Here is a 23,569-nt window from a genome sequence, read left to right on the forward strand (position 1 = left end):
ATATGCTTCTACGGGCACAATGTTCTGAAGAATCAGAGCAGCCCACGCAGCGGGGACAGGAGGACGGTGAAGAAATTTGGCAGCATGTGACCTCCAGAAGAAGAAAGAGGAGCGTCCATGTACCAGCAATGCAGATACAGGTGAGCAACCATTTTCATGTTCTCTCCACAGGTACTAATGCAGAGAGTGGACTAGATGATACATCTGAGGGAAGGGAGCAGAAGGAGACTCCACCGATTGGAAGGCATGAGATGCACTGTCCTAGGGCTGGGGGTTCCATGACCACTGCTCCCAAGAGAAGGAGGCAGGTGTGGTGCTCGGGGACTCCCTCCTCAGTGGGACTGAGTCATCTATCTGCTGCCCTGACTGGGAAAACCAAGAAGTCTGCTGCTTGCCAGGAGTTAGGATTCACGATGTGACAGAGAGACTGCCGAGACTCATGCCCTCAGATCGCTACCCCTTCCTGCTTCTTCACATGGGCACCAATGATACTGCCAAGAATGAACTTGAGTGGAGCACAGCAGACTACATGACTCTGGGAGAACGATAAAGGAGTTTGACGCACAAGTTGTGTTCTCGTCCATCCTCCCCATGGAAGGAAAAGGCCTGGGTAGAGACCGTTGAATTGTGGAAGTCAACAAATGGCTACACAGGTGGTGTCGGAGAGAAGGCTTTGGATTCTTTGACCATGTGATGGTGTTCCAAGAAGGAGGAGTGCTAGGCAGAGATGGGATTCACCTAACGAAGAGAGGGAAGAGCATCTTCGCAAGCAGGCTGACTAACCTAGTGAGGAGGGCTTTAAACTAGGTTCACCGGGAGAAGGAGACCAAAGCCCTGAGGTAAGTGGGGAAGTGGGATACCGGGAGGAAGCACGAACAGGAGAGCTCGAGAGGGGAGGACTCCTCCCTCATACTGAGAAAACAGGACGATCAACGAGTTATCTTAAGTGCCTATACACAAATGCAAGAAGCCTGGGAAACAATCAGGGAGAACTGGAAGTCCTGGCACAGTCAAGGAATTATGATGTGATTGGAGTATCAGAGACTTGGTGGGATAACTCACATGACTGGAGTACTGTGATGGATCGTTATAAACTGTTCAGGAAGGACAGGCAGGGCAGAAAAGGTGGGGGAGTTGCATTGTAAGTAAGAGAGCAGTATGACTGCTCAGAGCTCCGGTACGAAACTCCAGAAAAACCTGAGAGTCTCTGGATTAAGTTTAAAAGTGAGAGCAACAAAGGTGATGCCATGGTGGGAGTCTGCTATAGACCACCAGACCAGGGGGATGAGGTGGACGAGCCTTTCTTCTGGCAACTAATATAAGTTACTAGATCACAGGCCCTGGTTCTCATGAGAGACTTCAATCACCCTGACATCTGCTGGGGGAGCAATACAGCAGTTCACAGACAATCCAGGACGTTTTTGGAAAGTGTAGGGGACAATTTCCTGGTGCAAGTCCTGGAGGAATCAACTAGGGGCAGAGCTGTTCTTGACCTGCTGCTCACAAACCAAGAAGAATGAGTAGGGGAAACAAAAGTGGATGGGAACGTGGGAGGCAGTGACCATGAGATGGTTGAGTTCAGGATCCTGACACAAGGAAGAAAGGAGAGCAGCAGAATATGGACCCTGGACTTCAGAAAAGCAGACTTTGACTACCTCTGGGAACTGATGGGCAGGATCCCCTGGGAGAATAACATGAGGGGGAAAGGAGTCCAGGAGAGCTGGCTGTATTTTAAAGAATCCTTATTGAGGTTACAGGGACAAACCATCCCGATGAGTAGAAAGAATAGTATATATGGCAGGTGACCAGCTTGGCTTAACAGTGAAATCCTTGCTGATCTTAAACACAAAAAAGAAACTGACAAGAAGTGGAAGCTTGGACAAATGACCAGGAAGGAGTATAAAAATATTGCTCAGGCATGCAGGAGTGAAATCAGGAAGACCAAATCACACCTGGAGTTGCAGCTAGCAAGAGAAGTTAAGAGTAACAAGAAGGGTTTCTTCATGTATGTTAGCAACAAGAAGAAAGCCAAGGAAAGTGTGGGCCCCTTACTGAATGAGGGAGGCAACCTAGAGACAAAGGATGTGGAAAAAGCGAATATACTCAATGCTTTTTTTGCCTCTGTCTTCATGAACAAGATCAGCTCCCAGACTTCTGCACTGGGCAGCACAGCATGGGGAGGTGACCAGACCTCTGTGGAGAAAGAAGTGGTTCGGGACTATTTAGAAAAGCTGGACAAGCACAAGTCCACGGGATCGGATGCACTGCACCCGAGGGTGCTAAAGGAGTTGGCGGATGTGATTGCAGAGCCATTGGCCATTATCTTTGAAAACTCATGGCGACCGGGGGACATCCAAAAAGCCAATATAACACTAAACTTCTAAATTAATGACAAACTGGGAACAGGACAGTTACGGTGGGTTGGTAATAGGATGAAGTTTTTTAAGTTCTTTAAGTTCTGAGTCTGAATTGTTCTATAATTGTTCAGTGGCCTAGGTGATATGAGTTGATACTCAGCATAGCTCCCAACAGTAACATCCACGTAAAAGAAACCATCCTCACCGTAGTAACTGGCACCTCCGCTGGCGGTCACATCAGAAAGGCTAAAACCTGAGGAAGCACGAAGACTGGCCTATTCTCTTCATCCTTACAAGTGAACACCACAAGCCAAGATTGAGACAGGTTGGCTGAGTGGGGAGAAACTTATGCTACGCTATCTTTTTTTCTCCCCAGAGAGGAGACTTCTGAGTCCAATGCTGTCATTTTGGCACCTTTCACCAGACACGACATAAAAATGAAGACATAACATATGGAAATATTTTATTAACATAAGAATTAAGCTAAAATTAAAAATAGCAAATTGCTCAGTCTTTCCAGCTACCTTATGCGTTTAAAAATATTTCAGTAACCCATCAAAATACGTATATTCCAACAGCTTTAATAAAAGTCTAACCTGCAGTAGAAACAATTAAAAAGTCAGCATTTGCCAGCAGTTACCACAGTAGTGTGCAACTTAGAGTTATTCAGGCTGTTGCTAAGTCCTCCTGGTAACTTCCTCGGCAATAGCAACATACCACCTTCTCAGCCTGCGGACAGAACACAGTATTTCAAAAGACCAAGGTGCCACAATCAATATTTTGGGGCATATTCTCTGTTCATGTGTCCTTCTGAGCTGCTAAGAGCTGAAACTACCTGCAAGTCCCACAGTGTTCAAGAGTTCCTAGCAGGCACAGCTGACTCCTATGCCTACGACCATCGGCACAGAGAGATGTACTGAGGACAAGAGGACAAGGCTGGAGCATACTGTGCTCCAGCTATCCCCAGCGTAGATTTGCTGCCTAGTGGACTATTGCCAGCTGGCAGCATTTAGCCCCCAAAATACTTTAACCTGCAACAGGCCTAAGCCAGAAAAACAGGGATCCATAAATGATTTAGTTCTCAGTTTCTCTTTTCCCTCTCCCCTACACGGCTATGTGGAGGAGGGAGCCCATCTTTCGCTAGCTATACCCACAGGCTCAGGAAGACCCAGCTGAGCTCCTATCCTGCTGTGCTCTCCTTGGGGCTCCCACAGCTCAGCAGGATACTTGGCAATGGAGTAGCCAGAGCTACTCTGTCTTTCTTGCCTGCAATACAGCAGGTAGCCAGAAGGGATCTATTGAGTAAATGCAGCAGGAAAAGAACAACAGCTACTCAGAGCACTCCTTGGTCACATCAGAGCTGCTCCTGAGGCTGCAGGAGAGGCGATGCCCAGCCACTTCCTTCCCGTAACGATGGACTCAATTCTAACACCTCCTTTATTACATCCCCAGGCATGGCAGGCAAAGCACATTTTCAATTTGTAATCAAAAGCAAATTTTCTGTGTAAGGTGTTTTAACAGTCTCCCTAGAGGGCCACAAGTTAGACAACACTTCTCTACCATTTCTCCTGAATATCTCTTTTCCTCTCCATTCTTAATGCCAAAATCTCCATCCATGCCTTGGCAATGCCACATCTATGCTATAGCAACACTCCCCTTCCTTGCTTATCTGACTCGCACTTTGTACCACTGCAGGTCTAGTTGACAGGCAGACACCCTTCCCCTTTGGAAGTCCCTTGAGTGTATCCAGAACACCTCCTATATCAACTCCAAATGCATCACCACCTTCAAGTGTCTATGCAACTCTTGCCCAGCTAGTATCTCCTCTCTTCTCTCCCACTCTGCTAATTCTGCTTTCCAGTATATCCTTCCCCCTCAACACATTTGGGCTTTAATCCATGCTGCTCACTACCCTGATCCTGTATGTAATGCAACCTCAGTCAAATGCCTCCTCGAAACCTACTGCTCACCACACCCTCTCCAACAGTCTCCTGTTCTCCCTGGTCAACCTAATAAAATCTAGATTTTTTTTTAAAGGGGGAAGTAACATGATATATAAATTTGAAGGAACAAGAAACCTTATTTTGTGTAAGCCTCCCTTCTTCTTGCTCGAGATCATCTCCCTCTGCATGATATCCTCTCTAACCTGGATTAAAAACTCTTTAGATCAGGGAGAGTTTCTTTGTTGCCCTTGAGGAATTACTCAGGCCTATGGGGCTGTTTATATACAAAAGTTGAACAAGAACATGATAATTGCTGGCAAAATATTCATTTTTCATGGCCACAACTGTATAGTCTCTAAAACAATGAAACCCAGAGTTAAGGCTGAAAATCCATCTTTAAATTACCCTAGTGTTTCCTAAGCTCAGAGGAAGGGGCAAGCTACCTCAGCCGAGGTGGTGTGAAGCATAGAAGTGGAACGATGTGTGCGAAGAAAGTTCTGATATCCCAAAACTACCCCATACTTGCCCTGCAAACATGCTACTTCAGCAGTTCCCAAACTGTGGGGTTGTGGCAATCCTGAATGTGTAGAGGATGCCATTTTGCTCCGCACAGTGTGATCTAGCATGTATAGTGATCATGCACCGTGACCTTGCACGCAGGATGCCATTTTGTAGAGCAAAATGGCATCCTCCGCACAGCGTGACCTTATACACACCATATGTATGAGGTCACATTGTGTAGCGAACACCATTTTAAAGAGCAAAATGGCATTGTCCATGCAGCATGGTCTCACACGTATGATGTGTGCAAAGTTACGCTGTGCAGAGGATGTCATTTTGCTCTTCTGGAGTCCCGGCAGAAAATACTTCATTAAAATGGGATTGTGCCGTAAAAAGTTTGGGAACCCCATGCGATTGATTGGGTGGGTCCTTAAAAGTCATCATTGCATTCCCACTCTGCTCCCACTGGGATCTCTAATGCAACAGACTGTGGAAATGGCTCTTTGTCTGCAACGATGGGAGCACAGGCACCTGCCCACCATCCCAAGCAGCTTCTCTTCCCTCACAACATGGTGCTCAGCCACTAAGCATGGGCCACTCAGTACCACCGGGACTTCCCACCAGATGAAGCATTTAACAGGGCCTTCTAGTGAGTCACAGAATGAGGAGAGGACAAAAACCCAAGAAAACAAATGCAGAAAAAGAATGCAAAGGAAAAGGAACAGAGACAAAGAAAGATATAAGAGATGAATACACAGAAAATGGAAGGCCCTGGCAACAATGCCTGGACAGAGCATTGCGGGAATCAAGACTGCCTGTCCATCAATTTCTTGCAAGGGTGCAGGGATCCAACTGAAAAAAGAGGGGTGGACACCAGTGACTTAACATGATATGCCTATATTGTGTAGCTCCAGCGTTCCCTGTTGGTTACTTCTAATATGGGGCAGAGAAGAGGGTGCTAAGGAAGGAATTTCAGCCTTTTATACAAATTCCAATTTTTGCAAGTATAAGACATAATATAAATGTTACTCAAACCAACCAATTTTATGAATAAATTTCATTCTCTTTGATACTAAAGAATGAACAAATAATATTGAACAAAACCTTTTACATTGCACATATACAAATGTACAATATTTAAACAATTGCAGATTTAAATAGTAGTAAACGATACATTAGTTTCCTAAATGATCAAAATATCTGGGTAAATTTCCATTCAGGCACCTTTACAAAGGTGATTTTTTACCTCATATAGGTGTGTCTTCTTCCTTTAGAGCCATTACATAGATATGACAACAACATACCATGTCAGGTTGTAACAGGGTGCTATTATGATGTCACTAGGATAGACACAATAAAAATCTTGAAGAAAGGTACTAAGTCTCTATAAGCGACAACTGAAAGCACCATTTTTACGTTAAGTATATATAAATGCATTAACATATTATTTACTGTGGCACTTACATAGTACTTTTCATCTTCAACACTTAGGTAATTCTCTATATCCTGGCAAACTAATGAACTAGCAACATGAAAAATTGTATTTCAGATAAAAACAATATTTTGATTATAGAAGAATAAATGTATTTAAATCTTCAAAAAACAGTGAATTTTCTTCTCTCTCTCTCGCTCTTTTAAAATACTGTCTGGAGAGGGGACAAAAGCACACATATCTCAGACCTTGTATGACAAATTTAAGCTCAGAGCAAGTAAGTTATAAACCCCACAAAAAAGGAATTTATAACGAAAACACTGACAGGCACTTAACCATAGGCGTATCAGTGGGTGTTTCTAAAGTTAGTATATATTCTCTCTCTCACTAATATTTTTTTTCAAACCACATGAAGAGACATCTGCTATATGACATCCTTGGTAACATACAAAGAGAAACTACGGGAAAGTTACAGCATATATGAAAATCATATGTACACATATACAACAGATACATTTAGACATATTTAAGTTACACAATATATACACATTCTGTATAAAATCTAACAGTGATTACAATTTTGGTGGATGCGCAGGTGAGTGGGGGGGGGGGCATGGTTGACTCAAGGTTTCAGAACTTCCGTTATAAAAGCCAGATTTTGCAAAAACTGTGTGTGAGAGTTAATTTAACTGACATGAGTAGTCCCTGAGTTCACGTGGTTCACACAGGTGAATTACTCATGTTTGCAAGAGCTGCCCCACATGTAATCCTTCATGTTAATGGATTACTGCAAACAGTCCAATTTTGATTATCTATTCAGTATATTTTACTTATATTTCCAATTAATTTTCAAGTAATTGAGATTTAATAAAAGGTGTTATGAAAAAACATACTACATATATTTAATAAAAGAGACTTACACCATATGCCCAGCACCCTTTTCATACAGATGTATTGTAATACAACAACCGTATCCTAGAAAAGTGTGGTTTGCCAGTACTATTTTAATCATTCTAGTAATTAAACACTGCACAACAACTGAATTATAATTTAAGTCTTTATTATTTCATACACCTATGCAAAAATGTGCACATAAGCATACCCAAGCTCTCTAGAATTTTGTATCATTAGTTTTACTTAATTTTTACAAATACTGTAATCTTTCCTGATCTACAGCAGCAGAAAACCAGATTTCTATCTCATGCAAAAAAATGTGATGCAAGCAGCACAACATTCAAAGTGTTAAAAAAAAAAAAAGAAAGGACACTTTTTAAAAGGAATGAGAGCCCATAATAATTCAAAGACACAGCAAAGCAAAGTAAGATTTTTCTTTATAACTTGGTGCTCTGCTACAGAAAACGTATGTATATGGAATATGCATCATTACTGCTTGGACCCGTGACTTGCTGGTATGCATTAAAGTAGCCAAAGGAAAATTTGTTCTTATCTTAAAAGATTTCAAACCAGATCTATTTCCTTATTAACCCAATCTTGAGAGATGCTGACCATCTCCTACATTTCACTGGACGTGGAGTACACCGGATCAAGGCCAAACAGTGTCAGTTTATTTTAAATCATGTGAAAGTATAATGGAATTGCAACTGTTACTGGAAATGAGGAAACCTCTAACATTATATGAATGAAGTTTGTGTATAAGCCCAAACTTGGGTGGTTTTTCATAATGCTCATGCTTTTCTTATGATAGTTTACACACACTTTAAACTAAATTCTCAGATTGTACTTATATATGAATGATTTCTAAAGTGGAAACTTTTCATTCTGTTCTATTTATGCAAAAGAATATATGATTAGTGCCATCTACTGGAAGTTTGGAGCACTGGGGTACATTTTAGCTATTTCTTCCCTGTTCACTATAAATCAGATTTAATCCTATTATTTTGTATAGTTAGAAGAATGCATTTATACCTCAGGCATTAATATGTGGATATTAAAAATGCAAACAAACCTTCCATCAAATTAACAATAATAATAATAGTGATATGAAAGGTATACAGTTCATAACATAACTCAGTGTGTATCCATAAACTTCAGAATGGTCAGAAGACAAGACAAAAGTTACAATGTACTGAAGATTTTTGGATCGGGAAGAATTACTCAAAATAAAAAGCAGATGTTCTAAAAATTAATGCATGTACTATTCTGAAATTAAATTGAATGTATTTGTTTTAAAAAGCAAAAAAGATTTCATTTGGTCCTAATCTATAAATGACAGTATATATGAACTCCATTTTATAGCACAAGCAAAGGTTAGGGGCAGTATATAGATTACATATTTGGATTGAAGCACTTATTCATAAAAGGCAACAGCTGATTCTGGGTATCATCCAGAAAATTAAAATGGGTATAAAAATTACATTATTGTGCCCAATCCAGCAAATATTATAAGTGTGGAACTTTATTGATGTGAGTAATCCCAGTTTACCAACTACAAGATAGTTTAACAAGGCTAGAGCCTTGGTTTTATGCCTCATTTGAAAGATGGAACCTTTGTCAGCACACCGCTCCCTAAAATTATTTGGTGGCATTGGTTCATTAAGTGATGCATGTGAAATTATGCCTCCTAAACCACTTCTTGTACCACCTGGATTTTCTTTGAAAATTTCTATCCAACTAAAAGTAGATCTAATCCTGCTTACCTTGAGACTTGATGTGGTCACAGCACAAAGTAATAGAGTCTTACATTATACATTTTGTACAGAATATGATTGGGGGGAGCACAAGAAAATAATTTTCATAAAATGCTTGTAATTCTAAAGAAAACAGGGCACTTCTCTGTCTTTGAAGGTAAACTCAAGATCCAGTTGGACTGTTGCATTTATGCAAATATTACTTCTAGGACTTACTCTTGCATTTATATGATGCACCCTTCACCATTTACTTCTGTTCCCCACCTCTACTACACATACACAAATTGAAGACAAAATTAGCCAACATTAATTTATAAAAGTGTCTAGGAAATTTAGTTTCCTCTTAGAACACATGAAATATGCAGTTATACTTTATTCTGCTATCAGTGGATGAATTTTGTTTTATAATATACATCTATAAAGTAGTCACTGTAACTGATCTGTTAAAGTTTGGGTAGCTATGGATCATACAAACAGAAATAATTGCAAAGATATAAAAGTTATAATAAAACATGTGGATATTGGATTATGCCAGTGACGCAGGTGACAAAATGGTTAATGTAATGATTTATGAGCAAGTATGCACCAGAAATACTTCTGTCAGATTCTGTTCCTAACAGACCAGCTTTGAGATCTGCTTGGGATCTGCTTGTTAGAATAGGCACAAAATGAACAGGAAAGCTGTAAATGCCTCATTTTAAGGTCTCACTAGTGTGAGCTCACATCAAAAGTGCACAAAAAGTTAGGAAATTTGCTTGTCCTCTGTTTTTAGGATTTGAAGCTTGAGTCAGCAGCACATATAATTGGAAGCAAAGATCAGGCTAACACAATGGGGTCTATTGTCTCCTTATCAAGATGGACTGTAACTCCTGTTTAGGTTAATGGGAGTTATGGAAAGGAAAATAGACTCCTATGCCACAAAACTGGGGCTCAGTTTTGATAGTTCAAATAAAACAGCTCTAGAAAAATCAATTAAGCTTAACTGTTGTGTCTGATCACCGAAGGCATTTATGACACTTCTTTCATATGCAATATGCTGCTCTGAAATTATATTAGCAAACAGCAATGATGCTTTGGTTGTTGTATTTTGTGCCTATATTCAGTGGCGATGGGTGCATAACAAATGCCCAGATTGGAAGGTTACTTGGGGTTTCAATCAGTGATTATTTACAGCTGCATCTTAGTTTTTATTTTGACTTTTTAAAAAAATAATTCCAGATAGCCTTTGAACTCTAAAAATTAACCCACTAAAGTTGTCATTTCCTGTCAAATAGTCAGATTTGGTATCTTATAAAGATATTACATATGTTACTGTTTAAATGCAGATATTAAACATTTAGACAAAGGTCTTGCAGTCAGATTCACATGGATGGGCCCTCATGCCCCAACAGCTGCCTTTGCAAATCCCAATTCAGGAGCGGGGCATTACACATGAAGTGTAGTTATTCCTCTTTAAATTTTTTTTAAAAGGTGGATGTTTTTTCTAAAAAAAAGCAGCTGTGATGGAGCATTTTGGTTTGTTTGAACTATTGTAACACAACGAAAGTACACATTGTGAGGGAAAGAAAATTACATTACAGCTCACATCACTTTCTGCATGAACCTTTCTGTGCACGATTATTAAAAGTAAATTTACAATAAAAATTTCACACACACAAAGGAATAAATGGTGAAAAAGATTTCAATGCACTTGAACAGTATTTGTAAAACATTTTCCTAAGAGACTTATTAAATTACAATATTTCATATATTAAATGCTGCTAAGCAATTTCTTATTAAAACCGTGTGTAATATGTAATACAACTGTGATTTTCAAGTTAACTGTATAGTCTGTGTCAGGGGACAGGAAGATGCTATCAAATTTGAGATATGGTAATATACTGGGCAAGGAAGCTGGACAATGTTTCCAAAGCATTCTAAAATCTGGGCTATGAACACACTAAAAGCAAAGCAGTGATTTATTACAAACTTCCGGCTTCAACAGAGAACTCTAATAAATTGCAACTAAATTTAGTAAACCATAGTGTATCATTTCCTGCAGCAGAGACACCCATTCCTAAAAGGGCCCTCAATATGCATGACACAACAAGCAGCACCCATTCAACCTGAGGGAAGCCCACAGGCTCGCAGGGCCACTGGCTGGCTCTTTGTCACCAAATGCAGCAGGTTGAATGCAGACATCACTGTGATATCCTCACCAACAAAACCAGAGGCAAAGAACAGGGGCAAGAGCTGAGTAGGGAAAAAAAAAAAAAAGATGAAAACATCAAAAATGTTAGATACATTCATAGCAAACCTGATGGGTTATGATTCTATCTGAAAAGAAAACATAGGACTACGGAATTCTGAATGCACATTTATTAGTTCGTTTAGCCCCTTTTTGCCTTCTTCTGTAAGCTTATTTGTTAATTAGAATACATAGCATACAATGCTGCAAGTCTTTGTTAGTTACCAGGCGGGGGGGGAATCTTAATGTCGTGCAATGCAGGGCAACCCAAATTTGCAATTAAAAATTTACTAAAAACACATGTCTACGTGGTGAATGTTGGTAACCAACCATTATGAAAACCTGTTCAGTTGGCTGGCTGGTTAAACAAAGCCAAACTTTATTTTAACAAATAAATTTTCCAGTTACCAGAAAAAATAATGGGACAATCATTTCTTTAAATAAAGATCATTTAGATCTTAAATTCTCCAAGGGATACATTCAAGCAATTTTCCAGCTGGCACCAATACAGAAGAGAGGGATATGGCAGTGGGGATTTTTTAGTTTGTAAGATGCAACATGTGACTATGGTGATTGTTTTGTTTACCTCACAATAGGAAGGATGAAATGCAGCTGCCTCATAGGATAGTCATTCATAGCTGCAGTCTGCTTCAGAAGATTACTGCAGTAACTGGCACCTGGGATTCAAACCCACCCTCACTGAAGTCAATAGTGAAATTCTCGTTGATTTCAGTGGGAGCAGGATTAGGCCCCTCATGGTTAATGATTTGAACAACAATGCACCACTCTCAACCTCTTCCAAGACACGTTTTTTAAAAATGGTTACAGAATGGAAATGCCCAGAAATGTATTCAGGAATGATTTTCTCTTGTACATTTCCTGAACCAGAAGAGAAGTCTGTGCATGATCTCTTCTGACCCCTGAAGAACAAACACATAATAAACAGTAATATATATTATCACATCACTCTGGAGTATATCTGACAGAAATCTGCTTGCATTAACATGCCTGAACTCTGACTTCTCCAAACTAAACTCACTACAAAACCAAAACATTTTTATGTTACTAAATGGAGACAAAAGAGAGAAGGAAGGTAAGTGCCACACCACGAACAGCTCGAAAGAACCATTAAACATAAATAAACATGTCATTTTCACGAGTGACTGCAGAACTGGTTAAAAAAATCCTCCAGAGCAGACTACTGACTAATAAAAGATCAAAGATCTATACATAATAAGCACTACGAATAAAAATGTATTTTTTTCTAGTGACCTTCACTGTGAGAAGTAAAGTGTGCAGTGAAAATGTAATTACCTAGCAAAGCTGCAGTCTTATTGTGCTCCCGCAACTGATCATAAAACGTCTTCCTATTCTGTTTCATCAACTGCAGTACCAGGCAGCCTGTGCGCCTACCAATCGCAGCCATCTGGCTTGTGTCAAAGCCTGTGAGTCAGGCAGCTACAGTGCAACAGGAAGAAAGGCAGTGATGTCACTCTGCAGGTCAGGCAAAGAACAAAGATGTATTCTACAATTAAAAAGCTGGGTGCCCCAAGAGTAGGGGGTCTCCAACATGCTCTTACTGGATGACTTATAGTTAATACTGTTTTTACTATTATCTAAATAGGAGAGCACCATCTAGTGGTTATTGTGGCAAAAAGATCTTTAAGGAAAAAAAATCATTCAGTTAGCAAAGATATAGCTGTGTTGCTAAGGTTAGTTAATGGACTCTGAAAGTGTTAAAAAGAACTTCATACAGCAAGATGGACAAAGGGTATGGCTTGCTTTCCATCAATGATCTTATGCCCCTATACAGCAATTGTATCTATTACATGGCACAGTCACACAAGCAAGGTGAAATGTTTAATATCTGCCAAGTTTTAGCACTAAGGCTGAAATACTTCCTTTGACTCATGAGTGAATTTGGAAGTAGGAGGGAGGGAGTGAAAAGGAGAACAACATCTCTGTATGATTTCAAGTGTAAACAAACAGGATTTTGTTACTTCTCTGAGAGACCACATGTCTTCCCAGGCCACATCACCACAGATGTGGTCAGTGGAGACCCAAGAGCTGGAGCTCCCATTGGTATAAAGGGGGCTGTTGGCAGAGCGTTCTCCATTTAATCACTGATCGGTCTCTTGTTAGAATAATTCATACTGAAAATGTACATCAGTTTAACAGATGCAATCCTTAGGGCGATAAGATACCACTGATTTGCATGCAAAATTTGTCAATGAAGTCAACTGGCTTCTGTAAAAACTGATTACAAAACTAAAAGGCGATGTTATGCAAACTCCTCAGGGCAGAGACTGTGTCCGCCTGCGTGGATGTGGACAGCATCTAGCCAACTGTGGGTGCTACCGCAATACAAGCTGTAATTCAAAGAGTAAGACTCGTATCTAGTTCCTAATATCTGCATTTACATCATTCAAATCCCAGTCCTGCGCTCATTTCTCAGTCAAAACTGCCACTACCTTTAATGGGAACTTTGTTTCCTGTAGATATTATTTTAGGTAGGCTTGGCTCATAAGAAATTCACAAAATAGTACTCCTAGTTTATTAAAAGTAATCTGCTGAGAAAACTCTCAGTTATTTTGGAGACCTTGGTGTCAGACATCAGTTTCTGTAGGCCAAGATGTGATAGCCCATACCAGAAGCTGCCCATATCATGTCTGATATGTAGTTTACCAGAGATTTTCCATTGCAGCCAGTTAGAAATACAATATTCCCGAACATTGTTGCACTGAGAAATAGAAGATAGAAAAATAAAAATACTTAATTTCACACTTTCTAAAAGATCATCGTCATTTGTGTTTTTTTCACACTTTTTATCCTCTGTTCACTATTCTTTACATAGATACCTCGCATTGGATGACAGAGGAGCTGGCACATCTGTTTGCGAGGGGAAAGGAGGGAGAAAAGTTAGTCTCCTCTCTTTATACTTTCCTCATGGTTCATTTTTCCTGTTGTTCCTTCCCTCTGCTTGTTTCATAGATTTGTTTCTTAACAACCTGAGGCTGTTTGCCGCTGCAGCACAAGCTAGGTTTTCCTCTTTTGTTACAAGTAAACAGGACTGCAACTCCCCAAAGTGTAAACTGCTGAAAAACTCTTTAAAAACCCCAAAGATTTCGAACTAGACAGACCCTGATCTCCTGAAAAAGCCAGTGTTCACTAAATTGTTGCTATTGGTCCCAGGTATCTACAAAGGATGTAAGGCTATAATTCTACAAAACCCAATAAAACTGAACTAGCATTCATAAAAAAAACACTGCAGCAGAAGGCTTTCTTCTCTCTTTTGAAGTTTAAGCGCTATTTCTATTACTTGTACTGCAGCAGTTCCTATTAGTTGAAGCCGCACCAGGGCCCCCCTGAGCTAGGTGTTGTGCAGACACACACGAAGCCACAGTCCCTGCCACACAGAATTTACAATGTAAGCTGACAAATGACATGCAAAGGGGGGTGGAGGGAAGAAAGATACAGTCAAGAGAGATAATTTTTAGCATAAGCTAATGCAAGATAAATGTGCCTAAGAAGCTGCTGTACATTCCTGCCCTGTTATTTCCAAGCAAGAGTAAGAGAGTGTGTAGTTTGAAGGGGAACATTGGTCAGTGGTGGATTACCACTGGGCGGACAGGGCCCGTGCCCAGGGGCCCCGGCCAATTGAAGGGCCCTGGAAAAATAGGCACCCCCGTGCCCTGACCTCCTTTCTGTCATGTTTCGGCTCACGGGGAGCAGACGGAGCAGGACTGAACAGCTTTTCCCCTGCACTCTGGATCCTGCCTCAGCAGCTGGACACCGCCTCCTGGGTCCTAGTGTCCACCGGTTGCCTCTACAACCCTGATGCCCGGGGAGGGGGAGAGGGAGCAAAAGAAAGGGGGGGGAGGGGGCAGGAGAAAGGGAGAGGAAGGGGGAGGAGGAGGAGAAGGAGATATGGGAATGGGTGGGGTGGGCGGAAGCAGCAGCCCAGCATGTGGCATTCCCTGGGCAGCAGCAGCCCCAAGAGGAAGGCAACCACAGCAGCAACAGAGCAGGGACATCGCTGCAACAGCTAGTGCCGGAGTGGTCTCCAGCAGCAGCTGGGGCTCCCCCGTTATGCCGTCCTGTCCCTCCCACCCCCCACTGGCAGCCCAGGTACTGCTGTAGATGGGAGGAGAGAGGGGACTGGGCAGTGAACCAAGGGGACTGGCTTCAGCGTGACATGTGCATGGGCACACTTTGCCCCCTCAAACATAGCAGTCAAACTACGCTTATGGCCCCGGGGCTGGAGGAGCTCTGGCTCCCTGCTGTGGCCTCAGGGCTGGGGGAGCTCTTACTCTCCGCTGCAGCACGGGGCCATGTCAGAGGGAGTGGGGACAGAGCTTTCTCCCGTCTTGGGGCTACAGAAAGGAGCAAGGTTACAGAGCCACAATGTGGGGGCGGGCAGAATGGGGCTGACCGTGTGTGGAATGGGGCGGGGCAGCAGGGGAAGGGGCAGAACGGGCAGGGCCGCAGGGGCAGAAAGGGGGGCGGGGCTGCAGACGGAAGGGATGACAATTTGCTCTGGCCCAGGGCCCCATGAAAACTTAATCCACCTCTGATAGTGGTAACGTATCTGGATATCAGTTAAATCTTTGTTTCTACTTTGCCATAGACTTCATAGGTTCAGAATCAGACCTGCAACTTGGATTTCTAAAATAAGTCGTCAGGCCACTATAAGGAACTTAGGAGGAAACCACTGTTCCAGTATCTTCAATGCCAATTACCATTCTTGGGGAGAGATTTTATGCTGTGCCTCTAGAGCAGTGGCTCTCAACCTTTCCAGACTACTGTACCCCTTTCAGGAGTCTGATTTGTCTTGCATAACCCAAGTTTCACCTCACTTAAAAACTACTTACTTACCAAAGCAGACATAAAAATACAAAAAAGTGTCACAGCACACGACTACTGAAAAATTGCGCACATTCTCATTTTGTCTGTATGAAATTTTAGTTTGTATCGACTTCACTAGTGTTTGTTATGTAGCCTGTTGTAAAACTAGACAAATATCTAGATGAGTTGACGTACCCCCTGGAAGACCTCTGCATACCCCCCCCCCCGGGGTATGCGTATCCATGGTTGAGAACCACTTCTCTAAGGGGTGCAGCACAGAATGCTTAGCCCAGGGAGATGGTGAGTAAAATGGTTTTAAGCCACCTTTGCACCCTCCCAGTCTTGGACTGTTCTGGGGACAGAAGAGACCCCTCCAGCATAATACAGGCAGCTCAGGGGGGCCTTTCTAAGTTATAGCAGCCTCCCAGGGCTGCCCGATGGACTGCAGCACTGTGCAGATTCTGCGGTGCTGTGTACAGCTGCACCCCCGACATACCCCTCCTGCCCCAGCTATGCACTCAACAAATCCCTTACACTAAGGCTTCTCTCCCAACTGGAACCAGGGTTTTAGGTAGGGTTGCCAACTTTCTACTCACACAAAACCGAACACCCGTGCCCTGCCCCACCCCTCCTCCGAGGCCACTACCCAGCCCCACCCCCTGCTTACTCCACCCCCCCCTCACTTTCCCCCACCCTCACTCACTCGCTCGCTCATTTTCACTGGGCTGGCTCAGGGGGTTGGGGTGCGTGAGGTGGTGAGGGCTCTGGTGTGGGGCTGGGCATGAGGAGCTTGGGGTGCAGGAGGGTGCTCCGGACTTGGACGGAGGGATTTGGAGGATGGGAGGGGGATCAGGGCTGGGGCAGGGGCATGGGAGGGGATCGGGGTGTAGGCTCTGGGCGGCGCTTACCTCAGGCGGCTCCCAGAAGCAGCGGCATGTTCCCCCTCTGGTTCCTACGTGGAGGCAGTGCCAGGCAGCTCTGCGCACTGCCCTGTCCACGGGCGCCACCCCCGGGGTTCCTGGCCAATGGGAGCTGTGGAGCTGGTGCTTGTGGCAGAGGCAGCATGTGGAGCCCCCTGGCTGCTCCTACACCTAGGAGCCGGAATGGGGATATGCCGCTGCTTCCAGGAGCCGCGCGGAGCCACAACAGGCAGGGAGCCTGCCTTAGTCCCGCTGTGCCACCAACTGGATTTTTAACGGCCCGGTCAGCGGTGCTGACCAGTGCCACCAGGGTACCTTTTCAATTGGGGGTTCCAGTCAAAAACCAGATGCCTATCAACCCTAGTTTTAGGGCCCCTTTGACCTAGTGCAAAGGGGCCAGAGCAGGGGTGTGTATCTCCCTCTTGGTGTTTAAGCAGTCTTTTGTTAGATTGGCTCTCATCTCCAAACATAGTGCCCATGTTCTATCTTGTTAACCATATAACTACAGTAAATCACAAATTCCACTAGCTCCTGCATTGCCTTACTAAATCATTAGGTGGGATCTGGAAGCCATTTGTTTGTATTATAAACCCAAACAATAGCTTCAGGAAAACCTTACTTTTTGGATTTTGATGCCAAAAGAGGACACTGCAGTGTTGTCAACTCTCACTACTTCAGTATGGTCAATTCCAAATGTTCAAAAATCATGAATCAGGTCCCCAGAACCAGGAGTATGGCTTAAAAATCATGAGAATTGTTTTAAAAAAAATGCAGGGGTTCTGTTTTAATTTGCCTTCTGGATTTTGAGTCTTTAGGGTACAGCTGCGTCACTTGTTTTACAAGGTGTTAGCTCTGCAACTATGATGGCTAGGAACATATGTTTTTAAAAAATGAGAGCTGAGACTCTCATATTAGCCTATGGTTCAGAGAGCTGGAGCTATAGGTAAAATATCAAGAATCTCAAGCCTCACAACAAAATCACATGAGTTGTCAATACTATAATTATCTTGTGAGTCCTGCAATGTTAGGTGTTTTCTTGAAAGCCACAGCTAACTGGAATCCTGTGATTACGCAAGTATCTCAACTCTCTTAAAAAAAAAATTTCTAGCCCTCACGACTGCAGGCAGTTCCTCTCCTTTCATTTTAAAAACTTTATTCTTTAACTGTACAAAGATTAGATTGTAAATTCTTGGGGAAAGGATTATCTTTTCATTGTGTGTGTACAGTACCTAGCATAATGAAGCCCCCATCCTTGAGTGGGGCTTTATATCATGGCTCCTGGCCTTCCCCCTGGTTCAGTCACCTACTCAGCTACCTATGTATCAAGCCTGTTAAAACTAAGCACCTCATAGTATATGAGTGGATGGGAACCTGGGAGGCAGTGACCATGAGATGGTCGAGTTCAGGATCCTGACACAAGGAAGAAAGGAGAGCAGCAGAATACGGACCCTGGACTTCAGAAAAGCAGACTTTGACTCCCTCAGGGAACTGATGGGCAGGATCCCCTGGGAGAATAACATGAGGGGGAAAGGAGTCCAGGAGAGCTGGCTGTATTTTAAAGAATCCTTATTGAGGTTGCAGGAACAAACCATCCCGATGTGTAGAAAGAATAGTAAATATGGCAGACGACCAGCTTGGCTTAACAGTGAAATCTTTGCTGATCTTAAATACAAAAAAGAAACTGATAAGAAGTGGAAGCTTGGACAAATGACCAAGGAGGAGTATAAAAATATGGCTCAGGCATGCAGGAGTGAAATCAAGAAGGCCAAATCACACTTGGAGTTGCAGCTAGCAAGAGATGTTAAGAGTAACAAGAAGGCCTTCTTCAGGTATGTTAGCAACAAGAAGAAAGCCAAGGAAAGTATGGGCCCCTTACTGAATTAGAGAATGTGGAAAAATGTACTCAATGCTTTTTTTGCCTTTGTCTTCACGAGCAAGGTCAGCTCCCAGACTGCTGCACTGGGCAGCACAGCATGGGGAGGAAGTGACCAGACCTCTGTGGAGAAAGAAGTGGTTCGGGACTATTTAGAAAAGCTGGACAAGCACAAGTCCATGGGATCGGATGCACTGCATCCGAGGGTGCTAAAGGAGTTGGTGGATGTGATTGCAGAGTCATTGGCCATTATCTTTGAAAGCTCATGGCGACCGGGGGAGATCCCGAAAGACTGAAAAAAGGCTAATGGAGTGCCCATCTTTAAAAAGGGGAAGGAGGAAGATCCAGGGAACTATAGGCCAGTCAGCCTCACCTCAGTCTCTGGAAAAACCATGGAGCAGGTCCTCAAGGAATCAATTCTGAAGCACTTCGAGGACAGGAAAGTGATTAGGAACAGTCAGCATGGATTCACCAAGGGCAAGTCATGCCTGACTAATCTAATTGCCTTCTATGATGAGATAACTGGCTCTGTGGATGAGGGAAAAGCAGTGGCTGTGTTATTCCTTGCCTTTAGCAAAGCTTTTGACACGGTCTCCCTCAGTATTCTTGCCAGCAAGTTAAAGTAGTATGGGTCGGATGAATGGACTATAAGGTGGATAGAAAGCTGGCTAGATCGTCGGGCTCAACGGGTAGTGATCAATGGCTCTGGTATCAAGGGAAGTTGGCAGTTGGTATCAAGTGAAGTACCACAAGGGTCAGTTCTGGGGCCAGTTTTGTTCAATATCTTCATTAATGATCTGGAGAATGGCATGGATTGCAGCCTCAGCAAGTTTGCAGAGGACACTAAACTGGGAGGAGTGGTAGACAAGTTGGACGATAGGGATAGGATACAGAAGAACCCAGACAAATTAGAGGATTGGGCCAAAAGAAATCTGATGAGGTTCAACAAGGACAAATGCAGAGTCTTCCACTTAGGACGGAAGAATCCTATGCACTGCTACAGGCTGGAGACCGAGTGGCTAGGCAGCAGTTCTGGAGAAAAGGACCTAGAGATTAAAGTAGATGAGAAGCTGGATATAAGTCAATAGTGTGTCCTTGTTGCCAAGGAGGCTAATGGCATTTTGGGCTGTATAAGTTGGGGCATTGCCAGCAGATCGAGGGACGTGATCATTCCCCTCTATTTGACATTGGTGAGGTCCATCTGGAGTACTGTGTCCAGTTTTGGGCCCCACACTACAAGAAGGATGTGGAAAAATTGGAAAGAGTCCAGCGGAGGGCAACAAAAATGATTAGGGGGCCGGAACACATGACTTATGCGGAGACGCTGAGGGAACTGGGATTATTTAGTCTGCAGAAGAGAAGAATGAGGGGGGATTTGATAGCTGCTTTCAACTACCTGAAAGGGGGTTCCAAAGAGGATGGATCTAGACTGTTCTCAGTGGTACCAGATGACAGAACAAGGAGTAATGGTCTCAAGTTGCAGTGGGGGAAGCTTAGGTTAGATATTAGGGAAAACTTTTTCACTAGGAGGGTGGTGAAGCACTGGAATGGGTTACCTAGGGAGGTGGTGGAATCTCCTTCCTTAGAGGTTTTTAAGGCCTGGCTTGACAAAGCCCTGGCTGGGATGATTTAGTTGGGGATTGGTCCTGCTTTGAGCAGGGGGTTGGACTAGATGACCTCCAGAGGTCCCTTCCAATCCCGATATTCTATGATTCTGTGAGCTATATGAAGGAAGCAGATCCTCCTACATGTTCCAGTTTTTGCAACCCTCCCTTTACCTTTCCTGCCCTGTGTTCTTTGTCCCCTTTACCCTCTTCCACCATGCCCCAAAGTGGCCTGATTTATGTCCATATTTACAAAAATTAACTGGTATTGTAGAGTATGAATGCGTCAGGGGCCTTCTGAGACACTGCAACAATTCCAGTGGAATAAGAAGGCTGTCATGTGGGAGAAACCCAAATAACTAGAAGCATTAAGCTGGTACACAAATCAATGAGATGAAAGTGTTATGGTAGAAGCTTAACTGAGCTCAGGGAATCACAGAACTTAGAGATGGAAAAGACGTATTTTTGGAATGTCATCCACTCCACCTCACTGCCAATGTATGACTGTTCCTTAGAGGACATTTACTAGTGCTCGGGCATTTCCAATTTTAAATGTCCCAAACAATGAGGTTTATACCTCTTTCTTAGGTATCTCAAGCACTGTGGCTTCTATCTATTTCCTAGACTTGGAGTTTGTAGGCTGTTCCCATAAAGTTGAACTTCAAAAGCGTTTTGACAAATTTAAGCCCAACAACTATTTCGAAGAGTTTTTGTTTTGCTTCGATTTCTGCCTTAACAACTCTGTACCAAATGCTCCATGACCTGACTGAGAGTGGTATTTAACGTGTACAATTATTCCAGCCTTCCCTCTCGAATAATTTAAAAAGACTTACTAGCTATAGCACAGTTCTGCCAGCCAGCTCCCAATCACACAAGGGCTTAAGTATGTAGAATTCTGAAATGCCACAACTATCAGAAATTTGGAGGGAACATTGGGAATTGTCTATGAAAATCCAGGTAAGTGGACATTTTTAAGTGCATCACATCAATTTGAATTTTTAAATCATTATTTTTAATTTTGGTATAAAAATGGTACTTTTAGACTAATGTATGTTTCAGCTCTTACTCCTACCATACTTGAGGCATTTGGCACATAATAGTGATGTTACATTTCAAAAACCTTTGAAATTCACCTTTATGAGAGGTCTTAGGCACTAGATTTTCATGTGTTTGTAGAATATATCAATTGATAATGTAAATTGCACATGTTCCAGATTTTCTATTAAAATCCCTGGCAAGAGTTGCTACATGATAGGAGTATGGTATTCCAAATCATTAATAGTTAACAGCATGCACCTATATATCATTTGTAAGGTTGGTGTTCATAAAACCAAGGGTCTGCTGTACAATACATTTCAGAAACTTACGTAATCATCTTTACAGTTAAGAAAGTCCTTGAAAATATTAAATACAGGTCAGATTCTAAAACTTTTACTCACATTGAGTAGTTCCTTACTTCTTGTGTAATTCTACTGATTTCAGTGGCTTTGGTAAAGTAAGAAAATATTCACTGTAATCAGAGGTGTCAGACTCCAGTTCTGTGAGGTATCTGTACATTTCCTTTCTAGCTATCAGGATAACAATTCTAGTTTTGATGGAAGTGATTTCTCTGTAAAATAGGAAAATTACTTTACATTTGATTTGAGGAGGTCAGAAAGTGACACAAAATTTGTATTTAATAACTGCATTCAGTTAAAGCTTCTTTCTGGTAACAGCTGTAAGAGATGGGGACTTCATGACCCTTTGCCATCTGATTCTGATATTCTTGTTTGCTAAAGTTGTTCACTTTAATAGCATCTGTCTGCGTATTCCAAAGGTCAGCTTTCTGAATTGTTGGTATGACAAAAGAAATATAAATATATCCCAGGAACAAATAAAAAAAGATGTGGGAAGAGGAAGTTCAAAATAAACTGACTCTCTTGGATTCTAGACCACTAATAAAAATGGAAAATAAAAGCACATTATCATTCCTCTTTTACAACTACTCTTATGTTTCCTGCCTTCAGGGAGATAGCTACAGCATTGATTCCTCATTATTTTGTTACTTAACATTGGTATTCAGCACCATAGCTAAGACACTGCACTCCTCTAAAGAGTTTTACAGTCTAAATTGCCAGTTCCCAAACTGTGGACCACATATCACTCGCTAGTGGTTCAAGGAGGCTTAGATAATGTATTAGGCATGGCCAAACCACAGCTCGTGAGCCGCATGCGGCTCTTTTACAGTTACATTGCGGCTCATGGAACCCCCCCATGTTCCTTCCCATTCTCCACCAAAAGGGGTTGGGGGGCGGCTGGAGGCTTCTGCCCTGCAATGAAGTGGTGGGGCTAGGGGCTTCTGCCCTGTACTGAGGGAGGTCTCAGGGTTTTAGTCCCATGCCCCAGCAGGCACTGCCCTGCGAGGCAGGTTGTGCATGTCTTGTGGCTCTTGAACTTCTGTAGTTTATTGTATGTGGCTCAGAGGCTCAGTAAATTTGGCCACTCCTGCTACACATGTTGGGCTGGCTTCTCCTCCTTGTTTCAACCTATAGTGAAGGCTCTTGCCTGAAGGCCTGAAAAAAGGATGGAAACAAGAAGCAGGAGCTAACCTAGCTGTCTTTAGTAGAGGCCACAGCTAAAAGAGAAGAAGAAACAGACCACTGCACTCTGCAACCAGACTCAATGTAGGACTGGAACAGTAAGGCACCAGCAACAGAGGGTTATCCAGGGAAGAGGGTGTCGGGTCTACTCACCCTAACCCCAGATGGAGCTCTTAACTGCAACAGCTTGAGTGTGATATGTGATGAGTTCGGGGGCTGGGAGTTTGTTTATAAACAGATGCAGGTGATTAATGACAAGCCTTTTTGTTATTAATGACAAGCCTTTTTGTTAATGACAAGCCTTTTGTAAAGTAAATTAAGGATCCTTAGATCAGAGGTTCTCAAACTATGGTCCTGAGCTCCATTCAGGTGGTCCGCAGATAGTTCCCTCTAAGGTGCGCACCTAGATGGCCGCATACAAGAGAATGGGGCCACCCACCTAATTAGTGGAGCCATGCCCGTGCAGGCATGGCTCCCCTAATTAGGTGCCTGGACCCTGGAGAAGACGCACGAGTAAGGTGAGGTGGTGGCCTTGGGGGGGAATAGGAGGTAGGTGGGAGGGGGCAGCGGCCAGAGAAAGAGAAGACTTTCCCCAGCTCCAGGGCTGCGGCTGCTGGGGAGAGACAGCCCTCCTTCCCAG

The 23,569-nt window shown here is 42.9% G+C and overlaps 1 protein-coding gene across 5 annotated transcripts in view; it reads right to left on the minus strand.

The window, feature by feature from the left end:
- The window catches only part of MSRB3 (methionine sulfoxide reductase B3), a 147,309-nt gene that overhangs the window by 96,810 nt on the left and 26,930 nt on the right, over positions 1-23,569 (minus strand). For 3 of the 5 annotated variants that reach the window (XM_073327875.2, XM_073327876.2, XM_073327877.2), the window contains exon 2: positions 10,987-11,113. In XM_073327875.2, the coding sequence (XP_073183976.1) occupies positions 10,987-11,113 (127 nt within the window). Of the gene's footprint in view, positions 1-10,986; positions 11,114-12,422; positions 12,514-21,789; positions 21,960-23,569 lie in introns of those variants that run through there. The other 2 variants (XM_073327879.1, XM_073327878.1) reach the window with 2 other exon arrangements.

Source organism: Lepidochelys kempii, chromosome 1 (assembly GCF_965140285.1).
Source record: "Lepidochelys kempii isolate rLepKem1 chromosome 1, rLepKem1.hap1, whole genome shotgun sequence".
NCBI lineage: Eukaryota > Metazoa > Chordata > Testudines > Cheloniidae > Lepidochelys > Lepidochelys kempii.